This window comes from Hyla sarda, unplaced genomic scaffold, assembly GCF_029499605.1.
Source record: "Hyla sarda isolate aHylSar1 unplaced genomic scaffold, aHylSar1.hap1 scaffold_66, whole genome shotgun sequence".
NCBI lineage: Eukaryota > Metazoa > Chordata > Amphibia > Anura > Hylidae > Hyla > Hyla sarda.
Genome location: NW_026610675.1, coordinates 506568 through 521842, shown reverse-complemented (window position 1 = coordinate 521842; position 15275 = coordinate 506568). Strand labels below are relative to the sequence as shown.

Genomic DNA, 15275 nt, shown 5'->3' with positions numbered 1-15275 from the left:
ATCACAGTCCTCACCCCCAGTCCGTGCCCCAACATTATCACAGTCCGCACCCCCAGTCCGTGCCCCAACATTATCACAGTCCTCACCCCCAGTCCGTGCCCCAACATTATCACAGTCCTCACCCCCAGTCCGTGCCCCAACATTATCACAGTCCGCACCCCCAGTCCGTGCCCCAACATTATCACAGTCCTCACCCCCAGTCCGTGCCCCAACATTATCACAGTCCGCACCCCCAGTCCGTGCCCCAACATTATCACAGTCCGCACCCCCAGTCCGTGCCCCAACATTAGAGCTCTGCTCCATCACCCCATCACCTTCATACACCGGCAAATGTCCACTGTCCTCCTGATGTACTGGGTCCTCTGGGACTTGTGGTGCCTCTGCAGGTACCGGAATTGCAGGCTCTTGTTTAGGAACAGCTGCAGGTCTCTGATGTTGCTGTTCTCCAAACTTATGCTGATCCTTAAAGGTGAAGTTTGGGGGTTTTATTAGGGGTCTTTTCACCTCCTGGGGCTCCTCTGCGGTGATGTCAGGTATTACATCTGATCTGGGCTCAGAATCAAAATTTAGCTGGTACTGGGAAAAGCGCTCCTGGTTCCTATAGGATTCCGCCAGTGGTCCCATCCTCTCCAGTAAACAGTCCATCTCGCTCACTATGGTGGCCAGTTCTGTGCTCAGTGTATACAGTTTGTTGTCATGCATTGTCTTGTATTGTGGATTCGCTGTCTTCAGTTTGTATATACAGTCAATCTGCATTTGTAGCATTTGTTTTTGATGCTTCAGCTCCTCCATCCTCCTCACCAGTGCTGGGATCTCCTCCGCCAGCTGTAGCTCTGGTGCCCGGGTGGTCTCTTTGCCCTGCTGGTGGGGTCTGGATAGACTCTCGGGCTGGATGAATACGGAGCCATGGCTGCTTGTATCTGCTGAAGCCAGGTCAGAGTCCGGGGCAGGAACAGTTTTGCAGACACTTTGAGATTTCTCCACAAATTTCCCAGGTGTCACCCCCATAGACCCCTCTGCAGTATTTTGGCTCTTACCTCCAGCCTGGGATCTGGTGCGGCCTGAGCGGGCCATGCTGGAGACCACCTCTTGTTGCTGTAGGTTCTCCTGTAATGTCTGTCTCTCCAGTGATGTCCTCCTCTGTCTCTGTGCTGGAGAGTGGAGCTGCACACCTGCTGCCTGTGATCCCCTCACCTCCTGTGCACCTCCATGTGATCCCCTCACCTCCTGTGCACCTCCATGTGATCCCCTCACCTCCTGTGCACCAACATGTGATCCCCTCACCTCCTGTGCACCAACATGTGATCCCCTCACCTCCTGTGCACCAACATGTGATCCCCTCACCTCCTGTGCACCTCCATGTGATCCCCTCACCTCCTGTGCACCAACATGTGATCCCCTCACCTCCTGTGCACCTCCATGTGATCCCCTCACCTCCTGTGCACCTCCATGTGATCCCCTCACCTCCTGTGCACCTCCATGTGATCCCCTCACCTCCTGTGCACCTCCATGTGATCCCCTCACCTCCTGTGCACCAACATGTGATCCCCTCACCTCCTGTGCACCAACATGTGATCCCCTCACCTCCTGTGCACCAACATGTGATCCCCTCACCTCCTGTGCACCTCCATGTGATCCCCTCACCTCCTGTGCACCAACATGTGATCCCCTCACCTCCTGTGCACCTCCATGTGATCCCCTCACCTCCTGTGCACCTCCATGTGATCCCCTCACCTCCTGTGCACCTCCATGTGATCCCCTCACCTCCTGTGCACCAACATGTGATCCCCTCACCTCCTGTGCACCAACATGTGATCCCCTCACCTCCTGTGCACCAACATGTGATCCCCTCACCTCCTGTGCACCAACATGTGATCCCCTCACCTCCTGTGCACCAACATGTGATCCCCTCACCTCCTGTGCACCTCCATGTGATCCCCTCACCTCCTGTGCACCAACATGTGATCCCCTCACCTCCTGTGCACCAACATGTGATCCCCTCACCTCCTGTGCACCAACATGTGATCCCCTCACCTCCTGTGCACCAACATGGCCTTGAATAGCAGACTTGTTGTCTCTTACAGGACTTACTTTCTGGGAGCCTTTTGGTTGTTCCCCACACTGAGAGCCTTGGCCGGCCGACTGTATCATAACACGTGTCCCACAAACACTTTCTGCTGCTTCTTTCTTTGCTTTACAAACATCCATTTCTTTATCTTCCATCCTTGCACTTGTAGTGCTTCCATGCTGAGGACTTTGGTGTACAACATCCACTTTAGGATTTTCATCTCCATCAAAAAGAGTCTGGGAGTTTTCCTCCAGTGTAGGCCGAGAAGCCTGGGCCTTGCTTGGGGAGCTTCCCCGCCCAGGGTGGCCCCGCCCTGGGCTTTCTCCAGACATCAGGAGAACTACAGACACACAACCTCACAGCTAGGAGGCAGTATTATAGTAGTTATATTCTTGTATATAGGAGGCAGTATTATAGTAGTTATATTCTTGTATATAGGAGCAGTATTATAGTAGTTATATTCTTGTATATAGGAGGCAGTATTATAGTAGTTATATTCTTGTATATAGGAGCAGTATTATAGTAGTTATATTCTTGTATATAGGAGCAGTATTATAGTAGTTATATTCTTGTATATAGGAACAGTATTATAGTAATTATATTCTTGTATATAGGGGGCAGTATTATAGTAGTTATATTCTTGTATATAGGGGGCAGTATTATAGTAGTTATATTCTTGTATATAGGAGCAGTATTATAGTAGTTATATTGTTGTATATAGGAGCAGTATTATAGTAGTTATATTCTTGTATATAGGAGCAGTATTATAGTAGTTATATTCTTGTATATAGGGAGCAGTATTATAATAGTTATATTCTTGTATATAGGAGCAGTATTATAGTAGTTATATTGTTGTATATAGGAGCAGTATTATAGTAGTTATATTCTTGTATATAGGAGCAGTATTATAGTAGTTATATTCTTGTATATAGGAGCAGTATTATAGTAGTTATATTCCTGTATATAGGAGCAGTATTATAGTAGTTATATTCTTGTATATAGAAGCAGTATTATAGTAGTTATATTCTTGTATATAGGAGCAGTATTATAGTAGTTATATTCTTGTATATAGGAGCAGTATTATAGTAGTTATATTCTTATATATAGGAGCAGTATTATAGTAGTTATATTCTTGTATATAGGGAGCAGTATTATAGTAGTTATATTCTTGTATATAGGAGCAGTATTATAGTAGTTATATTCCTGTATATAGGAGCAGTATTATAGTAGTTATATTCTTGTATATAGGAGCAGTATTATAGTAGTTATATTCCTGTATATAGGAGCAGTATTATAGTAGTTATATTCTTGTATATAGGAGCAGTATTATAGTAGTTATATTCTTGTATATAGGAGCAGTATTATAGTAGTTATATTCTTGTATATAGGAGCAGTATTATAGGAGTTATATTCTTGTATAGAGGAGCAGTATTATAGTAATTATATTCTTGTATATAGGAGCAGTATTATAGTAGTTATATTCTTGTATATAGGAGCAGTATTATAGTAGTTATATTCTTGTATATAGGAGCAGTATTATAGTAGTTATATTCTTGTATATAGGAGCAGTATTATAGTAGTTATATTCTTGTATATAGGGGGCAGTATTATAGTAGTTATATTCTTGTATATAGGGGGCAGCATTATAGTAGTTATATTCTTGTATATAGGAGCAGTATTATAGTAGTTATATTCTTGTATATAGGAGCAGTATTATAGTAGTGATATTCTTGTATATAGGAGCAGTATTATAGTAGTTATATTCTTGTATATAGGAGTAGTATTATAGTAGTTATATTCTTGTATATAGGAGCAGTATTATAGTAGTTATATTCTTGTATATAGGAGCAGTATTATAGTAGTTATATTCTTGTATATAGGAGTAGTATTATAGTAGTTATATTCTTGTATATAGGAGCAGTATTATAGTAGTTATATTCTTGTATATAGGAGCAGTATTATAGTAGTTATATTCTTGTATATAGGAGCAGTATTATAGTAGTTATATTCTTGTATATAGGAGCAGTATTATAGGAGTTATATTCTTGTATATAGGAGCAGTATTATAGTAGTTATATTCTTGTATATAGGAGGCAGTATTATAGTAGTTATATTCTTGTATATAGGGGGCAGTATTATAGTAGTTATATTCTTGTATATAGGAGGCAGTATTATAGTAGTTATATTCTTGTATATAGGGGGCAGTATTATAGTAGTTATGTTCTTGTATATAGGAGCAGTATTATAGTAGTTATATTCTTGTATATAGAAGCAGTATTATAGTAGTTATATTCTTGTATATAGGGGCAGTATTATAGTAGTTATATTCTTGTATATAGGGAGCAGTATTATAGTAGTTATATTCTTGTGTATATAGGAGCAGTATTATAGTAGTTATGTTCTTGTATATAGGAGCAGTTTTATAGTAGTTATATTCTTGTATATAGGAGCAGTATTATAGTAGTTATATTCTTGTATATAGGAGCAGTATTATAGTAGTTATGTTCTTGTATATAGGAGCAGTATTATAGTAGTTATATTCTTGTATATAGGGGGCAGTATTATAGTAGTTATATTCTTGTATATAGGAGCAGTATTATAGTAGTTATATTCTTGTATATAGGAGCAGTATTATAGTAGTTATGTTCTTGTATATAGGAGCAGTATTATAGTAGTTATATTCTTGTATATAGGAGCAGTATTATAGTAGTTATATTCTTATATATAGGAGCAGTATTATAGTAGTTATATTCTTGTATATAGGAGCAGTATTATAGTAGTTATATTCTTGTATATAGGAGCAGTATTATAGTAGTTATATTCTTGTATATAGGAGCAGTATTATAGTAGTTATATTCTTGTATATAGGAGCAGTATTATAGTAGTTATATTCTTGTATATAGGAGCAGTATTATAGTAGATATATTCTTGTATATAGGGAGCAGTATTATAGTAGTTATATTCTTGTATATAGGAGCAGTATTATAGTAGTTATATTCTTGTATATAGGAGCAGTATTATAGTAGATATATTCTTGTATATAGGGAGCAGTATTATAGTAGTTATATTCTTGTATATAGGAGCAGTATTATAGTAGTTATATTCTTGTATATAGGAGCAGTATTATAGTAGTTATATTCTTGTATATAGGAGCAGTATTATAGTAGTTATATTCTTGTATATAGGAGCAGTATTATAGTAGTTATATTCTTGTATATAGGAGGCAGTATTATAGTAGTTATATTCTTGTATATAGGGAGCAGTATTATAGTAGTTATTATCTAGGTACAGACACTGATCTATTATATAATGGCGGTTTTTAGGTGTTTCAGGATTATACCGCAGATTCTATGTAGTAACGCTGATGCCGTCTATCATCCCGTCCGTTCGGTGTATTTTGGGGTCACTCAGCAGATGGCGGTTATTTTGGGGTTGTTATTCCTTTATGTATTTTTTGGTCATGTGATGTTGAATCTGATCCGCTCTCTGTAGACAAGTGTTGTTCTGGCGCTGGTCTCCGTCTAGACTCTGCGGATTGATTGTGAAATTCATTAGGAGACGTCCGGAGACATTAGAGCGCTCTGTGGTGTGACGCCTTAAAGTGCACCTGTCCCATTTACATCCAGCAGAGTCAGGAGTGCGCTGAACTGATTAGTGATCCCCCCCCATGTATATAATTGTGTCAGCAGGTGAGGGATGTACTGTTGGTGACACCTGGTGGTCATTTGAGGTAATTACAGGGTATTGATAAGTTATATCTCTCCTCCGTGTGACGCTCTCCTCTCCTCTGTGTGACGCTCTCCTCTCCTCTGTGTGACGCTCTCCTCTCCTCTGTGTGACGCTCTCCTCTCCTCTGTGTGACGCTCTCCTCTCCTCCGTGTGACGCTCTCCTCTCCTCTGTGTGACGCTCTCCTCTCCTCTGTGTGACGCTCTCCTCTGTGTGACGCCCTCCTCTCCTCTGTGTGACGCTCTCCTCTCCTCTGTGTGACGCTCTCCTCTCCTCCGTGTGACGCTCTCCTCTCCTCCGCGTGACGCTCTCCTCTCCTCCGTGTGACGCTCTCCTCTCCTCTGTGTGACGCTCTCCTCTGTGTGATGCTCTCCTCTCCTCTGTGTGACGCTCTCCTCTCCTCCGCGTGACGCTCTCCTCCTCTCCTCTGTGTGACGCTCTCCTCTCCTCTGTGTGACGCTCTCCTCTGTGTGACGCTCTCCTCTCCTCTGTGTGACGCTCTCCTCTCCTCTGTGTGACGCTCTCCTCTCCTCTGTGTGACGCTCTCCTCTCCTCTGTGTGACGCTCTCCTCTCCTCCGTGTGACGCTCTCCTCTCCTCCGTGTGACGCTCTCCTCTCCTCCGCGTGACGCTCTCCTCTCCTCCGCGTGACGCTCTCCTCTCCTCCGCGTGACGCTCTCCTCTCCTCCGCGTGACGCTCTCCTCCTCTCCTCCGCGTGACGCTCTCCTCCTCTCCTCCGCGTGACGCTCTCCTCCTCTCCTCCGCGTGACGCTCTCCTCCTCTCCTCCGCGTGACGCTCTCCTCCTCTCCTCCGCGTGACGCTCTCCTCCTCTCCTCCGCGTGACGCTCTCCTCCTCTCCTCCGCGTGACGCTCTCTTCCTCTCCTCCGCGTGACGCTCTCCTCCTCTCCTCCGCGTGACGCTCTCCTCCTCTCCTCCGCGTGACGCTCTCCTCCTCTCCTCCGCGTGACGCTCTCCTCCGCGTGACGCTCTCCTCCTCTCCTCCGCGTGACGCTCTCCTCCTTTCCTCCGCGTGACGCTCTCCTCCTCTCCTCCGTGTGACGCTCTCCTCCGTGTGACGCTCTCCTCCGTGTGACGCTCTCCTCCTCTCCTCCGTGTGACGCTCTCCTCCGTGTGACGCTCTCCTCCTCTCCTCTGTGTGACGCTCTCCTCCTCTCCTCCGCGTGATGCTCTCCTCCTCTCCTCCGCGTGACGCTCTCCTCCTCTCCTCCGTGTGACGCTCTCCTCCGTGTGACGCTCTCCTCCGTGTGACGCTCTCCTCCGTGTGACGCTCTCCTCCGTGTGACGCTCTCCTCCGTGTGACGCTCTCCTCCTCTCCTCCGTGTGACGCTCTCCTCCGTTTGACGCTCTCCTCCTCTCCTCTGTGTGACGCTCTCCTCCTCTCCTCTGTGTGACGCTCTCCTCCTCTCCTCTGTGTGACGCTCTCCTCCTCTCCTCCGCGTGACGCTCTCCTCCTCTCCTCTGTGTGACGCTCTCCTCTCCTCTGTGTGACGCTCTCCTCTCCTCTGTGTGACGCTCTCCTCTCCTCTGTGTGACGCTCTCCTCTCCTCTGTGTGACGCTCTCCTCTCCTCTGTGTGATGCTCTCCTCTCCTCTGTGTGATGCTCTCCTCTCCTCTGTGTGACGCTCTCCTCTCCTCCGTGTGACGCTCTCCTCTCCTCCGTGTGACGCTCTCCTCTCCTCCGCGTGACGCTCTCCTCTCCTCCGTGTGACGCTCTCCTCTCCTCTGTGTGACGCTCTCCTCTGTGTGATGCTCTCCTCTCCTCTGTGTGATGCTCTCCTCTCCTCTGTGTGATGCTCTCCTCTCCTCTGTGTGATGCTCTCCTCTCCTCTGTGTGACGCTCTCCTCTCCTCCGTGTGACGCTCTCCTCCGTGTGACGCTCTCCTCTCCTCCGTGTGACGCTCTCCTCTCCTCCGTGTGACGCTCTCCTCCTCTCCTCCGCGTGACGCTCTCCTCCTCTCCTCCGCGTGACGCTCTCCTCCTCTCCTCCGCGTGACGCTCTCCTCCTCTCCTCCGCGTGACGCTCTCCTCCTCTCCTCCGCGTGACGCTCTCCTCCTCTCCTCCGCGTGACGCTCTCCTCCTCTCCTCCGTGTGACCGTCTCCTCCTCTCCTCCGCGTGACGCTCTCCTCCTCTCCTCCGTGTGACCGTCTCCTCCTCTCCTCCGTGTGACGCTCTCCTCCTCTCCTCCGTGTGACGCTCTCCTCCTCTCCTCCGCGTGACGCTCTCCTCCTCTCCTCCGCGTGACGCTCTCCTCCTCTCCTCCGCGTGACGCTCTCCTCCTCTCCTCCGCGTGACGCTCTCCTCCTCTCCTCCGCGTGACGCTCTCCTCCTCTCCTCCGCGTGACGCTCTCCTCCTCTCCTCCGCGTGACGCTCTCCTCCTCTCCTCCGTGTGACGCTCTCCTCCTCTCCTCCGTGTGACGCTCTCCTCCTCTCCTCCGTGTGACGCTCTCCTCCTCTCCTCCGTGTGACGCTCTCCTCCGTGTGACGCTCTCCTCCGTGTGACGCTCTCCTCCGTGTGACGCTCTCCTCCGTGTGACGCTCTCCTCCGTGTGACGCTCTCCTCCGTGTGACGCTCTCCTCCGTGTGACGCTCTCCTCCGTGTGACGCTCTCCTCCGTGTGACGCTCTCCTCCGTGTGACGCTCTCCTCCGTGTGACGCTCTCCTCCGCGTGACGCTCTCCTCCTCTCCTCCGTGTGACGCTCTCCTCCGCGTGACGCTCTCCTCTCCTCCGCGTGGCGCTCTCCTCTCCTCCGCGTGATGCTCTCCTCTCCTCCGCGTGATGCTCTCCTCTCCTCCGCGTGATGCTCTCCTCTCCTCCGCGTGATGCTCTCCTCTCCTCCGCGTGACGCTCTCCTCTCCTCCGCGTGACGCTCTCCTCTCCTCCGCGTGACGCTCTCCTCTCCTCCGCGTGACGCTCTCCTCTCCTCCGCGTGACGCTCTCCTCTCCTCCGCGTGACGCTCTCCTCTCCTCCGCGTGACGCTCTCCTCTCCTCCGCGTGACGCTCTCCTCTCCTCCGCGTGACGCTCTCCTCTCCTCCGCGTGACGCTCTCCTCTCCTCCGCGTGACGCTCTCCTCTCCTCCGCGTGACGCTCTCCTCTGCGTGACGCTCTCCTCTCCTCTGCGTGACGCTCTCCTCTCCTCTGCGTGACGCTCTCCTCTCCTCCGCGTGACGCTCTCCTCTCCTCCGCGTGACGCTCTCCTCTCCTCTGTGTGACGCTCTCCTCTCCTCCGTGTGACGCTCTCCTCCGCGTGACGCTCTCCTCTCCTCTGTGTGACGCTCTCCTCTCCTCTGTGTGACGCTCTCCTCTCCTCTGTGTGACGCTCTCCTCTCCTCCGCGTGACGCTCTCCTCTCCTCCGTGTGACGCTCTCCTCTCCTCTGTGTGACGCTCTCCTCTCCTCCGCGTGACGCTCTCCTCTCCTCCGCGTGACGCTCTCCTCTCCTCCGCGTGACGCTCTCCTCTCCTCCGCGTGACGCTCTCCTCTCCTCCGCGTGACGCTCTCCTCCTCTTTTCTTGCAGTCTTACTTCGTGACGGACTACGACCCTACCATTGAAGATTCCTACACCAAGCAATGTGTGATCGATGAGCGCGCGGCGCGCCTGGACAGTGAGTGCCTCCATATTAATGCGCAGTGACCTGTCTATAAGGCCGGAGGCGTCTTATTCAGGATTTTCTTATATTTAGTCAACAGGAAATCACAATACATGAAAAATTGTATTAAATAACTAATGATTTCAAGGGGTTAAATAACTTTGGGCCCCTGGTGTCTCACTGATAAGAGAAAGAGGGGCCCCGCATTAGAATCACCTGAATCCTATACGGGGCCCCTGTGTTATCAGTGACACAAATAGATTCTTATTACTCCGGATTCTGATTGTGTCGACGCAACGGCCGCGATTTACGGAGTCTGGAGTCGTCTTCTTTGTGGATTTTGGTTTCCCACAGGAACTTTCCTACATTTCTCCCCTTTTCCCGTACGTGTTGCCCTTTTTCCCGTACGTTTCTCCCCTTTTCCCGTACGTTTCGCCTTTTTTCCCGTACGTTTTGCCCCTTTTCCCGTACGTTTTGCCCCTTTTCCCGTACGCTGTGCCCCTTTTTCCCGTACGTTTTGCCCCTTTTTCCCCGTACGTTTTGCCCCTTTTCCCGTACGTTTTGCCCTTTTTCCCGTACTTTTGCCCTTTTTCCCGTACGTTTTGCCCTTTTTCCCGTACGTTTTGCCCTTTTTCCCGTACGTTTTGCCCTTTTTCCCGTACGTTTTGCCCCTTTTCCCGTACGTTTTGCCCCTTTTTCCCGTACGCTTTGCCCCTTTTTCCCGTACGCTTTGCCCCTTTTCCCGTACGCTTTGCCCCTTTTCCCGTACGCTGTGCCCCCTTTTCCCGTACGTTTTGCCCCTTTTTCCCGTACGTTTTGCCCCTTTTTCCCGTACGTTTTGCCCCTTTTTCCCGTACGTTTTGCCCCTTTTCCCGTACGTTTTGCCCCTTTTCCCGTACGTTTTGCCCCTTTTCCCGTACGTTTTGCCCCTTTTTCCCGTACGTTTTGCCCCTTTTTCCCGTACGTTTTGCCCTTTTTCCCGTAAGTTTTGCCCTTTTTCCCGTACGTTTTGCCCTTTTCCCGTACGTTTTGCCCCTTTTCCCGTATGTTTTGCCCCTTTTCCCGTACGTTTTGCACTTTTCCCGTACGCTTTGCCCCTTTTCCCGTACGTTTTGCCCCTTTTCCCGTACGCTTTGCCCCTTTTCCCGTACGCTGTGCCCCCTTTTCCCGTACGTTTTGCCCTTTTTCCCGTACGTTTTGCCCCTTTTTCCCGTACGTTTTGCCCCTTTTTCCCGTACGTTTTGCCCCTTTTTCCCGTACGTTTTGCCCTTTTTCCCGTACGTTTTGCCCTTTTCCCGTACGTTTTGCCCCTTTTCCCGTATGTTTTGCCCCTTTTCCCGTACGTTTTGCACTTTTTCCCGTACGTTTTGCACTTTTTCCCGTACGTTTCGCCCCTTTTCCCGTACGTTTTGCCCCTTTTCCCGTACGTTTTGGCCTTTTTCCCGTACGTTTTGCCCCTTTTCCCGTACGTTTTGCCCCTTTTCCCGTACGTTTTGCCCCTTTTCCCGTACGTTTTGCCCCTTTTTCCCGTACGCTTTGCCCCTTTTTCCCGTACGCTTTGCCCCTTTTTCCCGTACGCTTTGCCCCTTTTTCCCGTACGCTTTTCACCTTTTTCCCATACGCTTTGCCCCTTTTCCCGTACGCTGTGTCCCTTTTCCCGTACGTTTTGCCCCTTTTCCCGTACGTTTTGCCCCTTTTCCCGTACGTTTTGCCCCTTTTCCCGTACGTTTTGCCCCTTTTCCCGTACGTTTTGCCCCTTTTCCCGTACGTTTTGCCCCTTTCCCCGTAGGTTTTGGCCCTTTTCCCGTACGTTTTGGCCCTTTTCCCGTACGTTTTGCCCCTTTCCCCGTACGTTTTGCCCCTTTCCCCGTACGTTTTGCCCCTTTCCCCGTACGTTTTGCCCCTTTCCCCGTACGTTTTGCCCCTTTTCCCGTACGTTTTGCCCCTTTTCCCGTACATTTGCCCCTTTTCCCGTACGTTTTGCCCCTTTGCCTTACGTTTTGCCCCTTTCCCTTACGTTTTGCCCTTTTCCTGTACGTTTTGCCCCTTTTCCCGTACGTTTTGCCCCTTTTCCCGTACGTTTTGCCCCTTTTCCCGTACGTTTTGCCCCTTTTCCCGTACGTTTTGCCCCTTTTCCCGTACGTTTTGCCCCTTTTCCCGTATGTTTTGCCCCTTTCCCTTACGTTTTGCCCCTTTTCCCTTACGACTCTTCTGGGGACGCGTTGCTCCGTTATTAGTTGATGTTTTTTTTTTTCTAATGGAGAGTTGGTCGGATTTTTCCATTTTTTTTGGTGCAATTTCTGGCGCAGATAAAATTTGTGAAGCAATGCACCAAATTCTTTCGCTCAACCAGACCAAACCGGTCGGGTTTACAATGGTCATTCTGGGCCAATATCTATGAAATAACAGGATCAATTTATATGAAGAAAAGCAGAAAAATGATTAAATGAAGCTGAATACGAAACCTCCTCTATATGTGATCACCCAGTCTGTACTGCAGGGGGCGCCGTCTCCTACACCTGGAGTAACGTTGCGTTCTGTGTCTTCCAGTCCTGGACACCGCGGGGCAGGAGGAGTTCGGAGCCATGAGAGAACAATATATGAGGACGGGAGAAGGATTCCTGCTGGTGTTCTCTGTCACCGACCGGGGGAGGTACTGTTATATACAGGGGGCGGGGCTGTGATCACATGTCATTCTGTTATATACAGGGGGCGGGGCTGTGATCACATGTCATTCTATTATATACAGGGGGCGGGGCTGTGATCACATGTCATTCTATTATATACAGGGGGCGGGGCTGTGATCACATGTCATTCTGTTATATACAGGGGGCGGGGCTGTGATCACATGTCATTCTGTTATATCCAGGGGGCGGAGCTGTGATCACATGTCATTCTGTTATATACAGGGGGCGGGGCTGTGATCACATGTCATTCTGTTATATACAGGGGGCGGGGCTGTGATCACATGTCATTCTGTTATATACAGGGGGCGGGGCTGTGATCACATGTCATTCTATTATATACAGGGGGCGGGGCTGTGATCACATGGCATTCTGTTATATACAGGGGGCGGGGCTGTGATCACATGTCATTCTATTATATCCAGAGGGCGGGGCTGTGATCACATGGCATTCTGTTATATACAGGGGGCGGGGCTGTGATCACTTGTCATTCTGTTATATACAGGGGGCGGGGCTGTGATCACATGGCATTCTGTTATATACAGGGGGCGGGGCTGTGATCACATGTCATTCTATTATATACAGGGGGCGGGGCTGTGATCACATGTCATTCTGTTATATACAGGGGGCGGGGCTGTGATCACATGTCATTCTATTATATACAGGGGGCGGGGCTGTGATCACATGTCATTCTATTATATACAGGGGGCGGGGCTGTGATCACATGTCATTCTGTTATATACAGGGGGCGGGGCTGTGATCACATGTCATTCTGTTATATCCAGGGGGCGGAGCTGTGATCACATGTCATTCTGTTATATACAGGGGGCGGGGCTGTGATCACATGTCATTCTGTTATATACAGGGGGCGGGGCTGTGATCACATGTCATTCTGTTATATACAGGGGGCGGGGCTGTGATCACATGTCATTCTATTATATACAGGGGGCGGGGCTGTGATCACATGGCATTCTGTTATATACAGGGGGCGGGGCTGTGATCACATGTCATTCTATTATATCCAGAGGGCGGGGCTGTGATCACATGGCATTCTGTTATATACAGGGGGCGGGGCTGTGATCACTTGTCATTCTGTTATATACAGGGGGCGGGGCTGTGATCACATGGCATTCTGTTATATACAGGGGGCGGGGCTGTGATCACATGTCATTCTATTATATACAGGGGGCGGGGCTGTGATCACATGTCATTCTGTTATATACAGGGGGCGGGGCTGTGATCACATGTCATTCTGTTATATACAGGGGGCGGGGCTGTGATCACATGTCATTCTGTTATATCCAGGGGGCGGGGCTGTGATCACATGGCATTCTGTTATATACAGGGGGCGGGGCTGTGATCACATGTCATTCTGTTATATACAGGGGGCGGGGCTGTGATCACATGGCATTGTATTATATACAGGGGGCGGGGCTGTGATCACATGTCATTCTATTATATACAGGGGGCGGGGCTGTGATCACATGTCATTCTGTTGTATACAGGGGGCGGGGCTGTGATCACATGTCATTCTGTTATATACAGGGGGCGGGGCTGTGATCACATGTCATTCTGTTATATACAGGGGGCGGGGCTGTGATCACATGTCATTCTGTTATATCCAGGGGGCGGGGCTGTGATCACATGTCATTCTGTTATATCCAGGGGGCGGGGCTGTGATCACATGTCATTCTATTATATCCAGAGGGCGGGGCTGTGATCACGTCATTCTATTATATACAGTGGGCGGGGCTGTGATCACATGTCATTCTGTTATATACAGGGGGCGGGGCTGTGATCACATGTCATTCTATTATATACAGGGGGCGGGGCTGTGATCACATGTCATTCTGTTATATACAGGGGGCGGGGCTGTGATCACATGTCATTCTGTTATATACAGGGGGCGGGGCTGTGATCACATGTCATTCTGTTATATCCAGGGGGCGGGGCTGTGATCACATGTCATTCTGTTATATCCAGGGGGCGGGGCTGTGATCACATGTCATTCTGTTATATCCAGGGGGCGGGGCTGTGATCACATGTCATTCTGTTATATCCAGGGGGCGGGGCTGTGATCACATGTCATTCTGTTATATTCAGGGGGCGGGGCTGTGATCACATGTCATTCTGTTATATACAGGGGACGGGGCTGTGATCACATGTCATTCTGTTATATACAGGGGGCGGGGCTGTGATCACATGTCATTCTATTATATACAGGGGGCGGGGCTGTGATCACATGTCATTCTATTATATCCAGGGGGCGGGGCTGTGATCACATGTCATTCTATTATATCCAGGGGGCGGGGCTGTGATCACATGTCATTCTATTATATCCAGGGGGCGGGGCTGTGATCACATGTCATTCTGTTATATACAGGGGGCGGGGCTGTGATCACATGTCATTCTGTTATATACAGGGGGCGGGGCTGTGATCACATGTCATTCTATTATATACAGGGGGCGGGGCTGTGATCACATGTCATTCTGTTATATACAGGGGGCGGGGCTGTGATCACATGTCATTCTGTTATATACAGGGGGCGGGGCTGTGATCACATGTCATTCTGTTATATACAGGGGGCGGGGCTGTGATCACATGTCATTCTGTTATATCCAGGGGGCGGGGCTGTGATCACATGTCATTCTGTTATATCCAGGGGGCGGGGCTGTGATCACATGTCATTCTGTTATATCCAGGGGGCGGGGCTGTGATCACATGTCATTCTATTATATCCAGGGGGCAGGGCTGTGATCACATGTCATTCTATTATATCCAGGGGGCGGGGCTGTGATCACATGTCATTCTATTATATCCAGGGGGCGGGGCTGTGATCACATGTCATTCTGTTATATCCAGGGGGCGGGGCTGTGATCACATGTCATTCTGTTATATCCAGGGGGCGGGGCTGTGATCACATGTCATTCTGTTATATCCAGGGGGCGGGGCTGTGATCACATGTCATTCTGTTATATCCAGGGGGCGGGGCTGTGATCACATGTCATTCTGTTATATCCAGGGGGCGGGGCTGTGATCACATGTCATTCTGTTATATCCAGGGGGCGGGGCTGTGATCACATGTCATTCTGTTATATCCAGGGGGCGGGGCTGTGATCACATGTCATTCTATTATATCCAGGGGGCGGGGCTGTGATCACATGTCATTCTATTATATC

General features: G+C 49.3%; 1 protein-coding gene across 1 annotated transcript in view; it reads left to right on the top strand.

Annotated features, from left to right (window-relative positions):
- The window catches only part of RRAS2 (RAS related 2), a 63633-nt gene that overhangs the window by 36746 nt on the left and 11612 nt on the right, over positions 1-15275 (top strand). Inside the window, exons 2-3 of the mRNA XM_056554296.1 lie at positions 9339-9426; positions 11962-12064. Of these exons, the coding sequence (XP_056410271.1) occupies positions 9339-9426; positions 11962-12064 (191 nt within the window). The remainder of the gene's footprint in view (positions 1-9338; positions 9427-11961; positions 12065-15275) is intronic.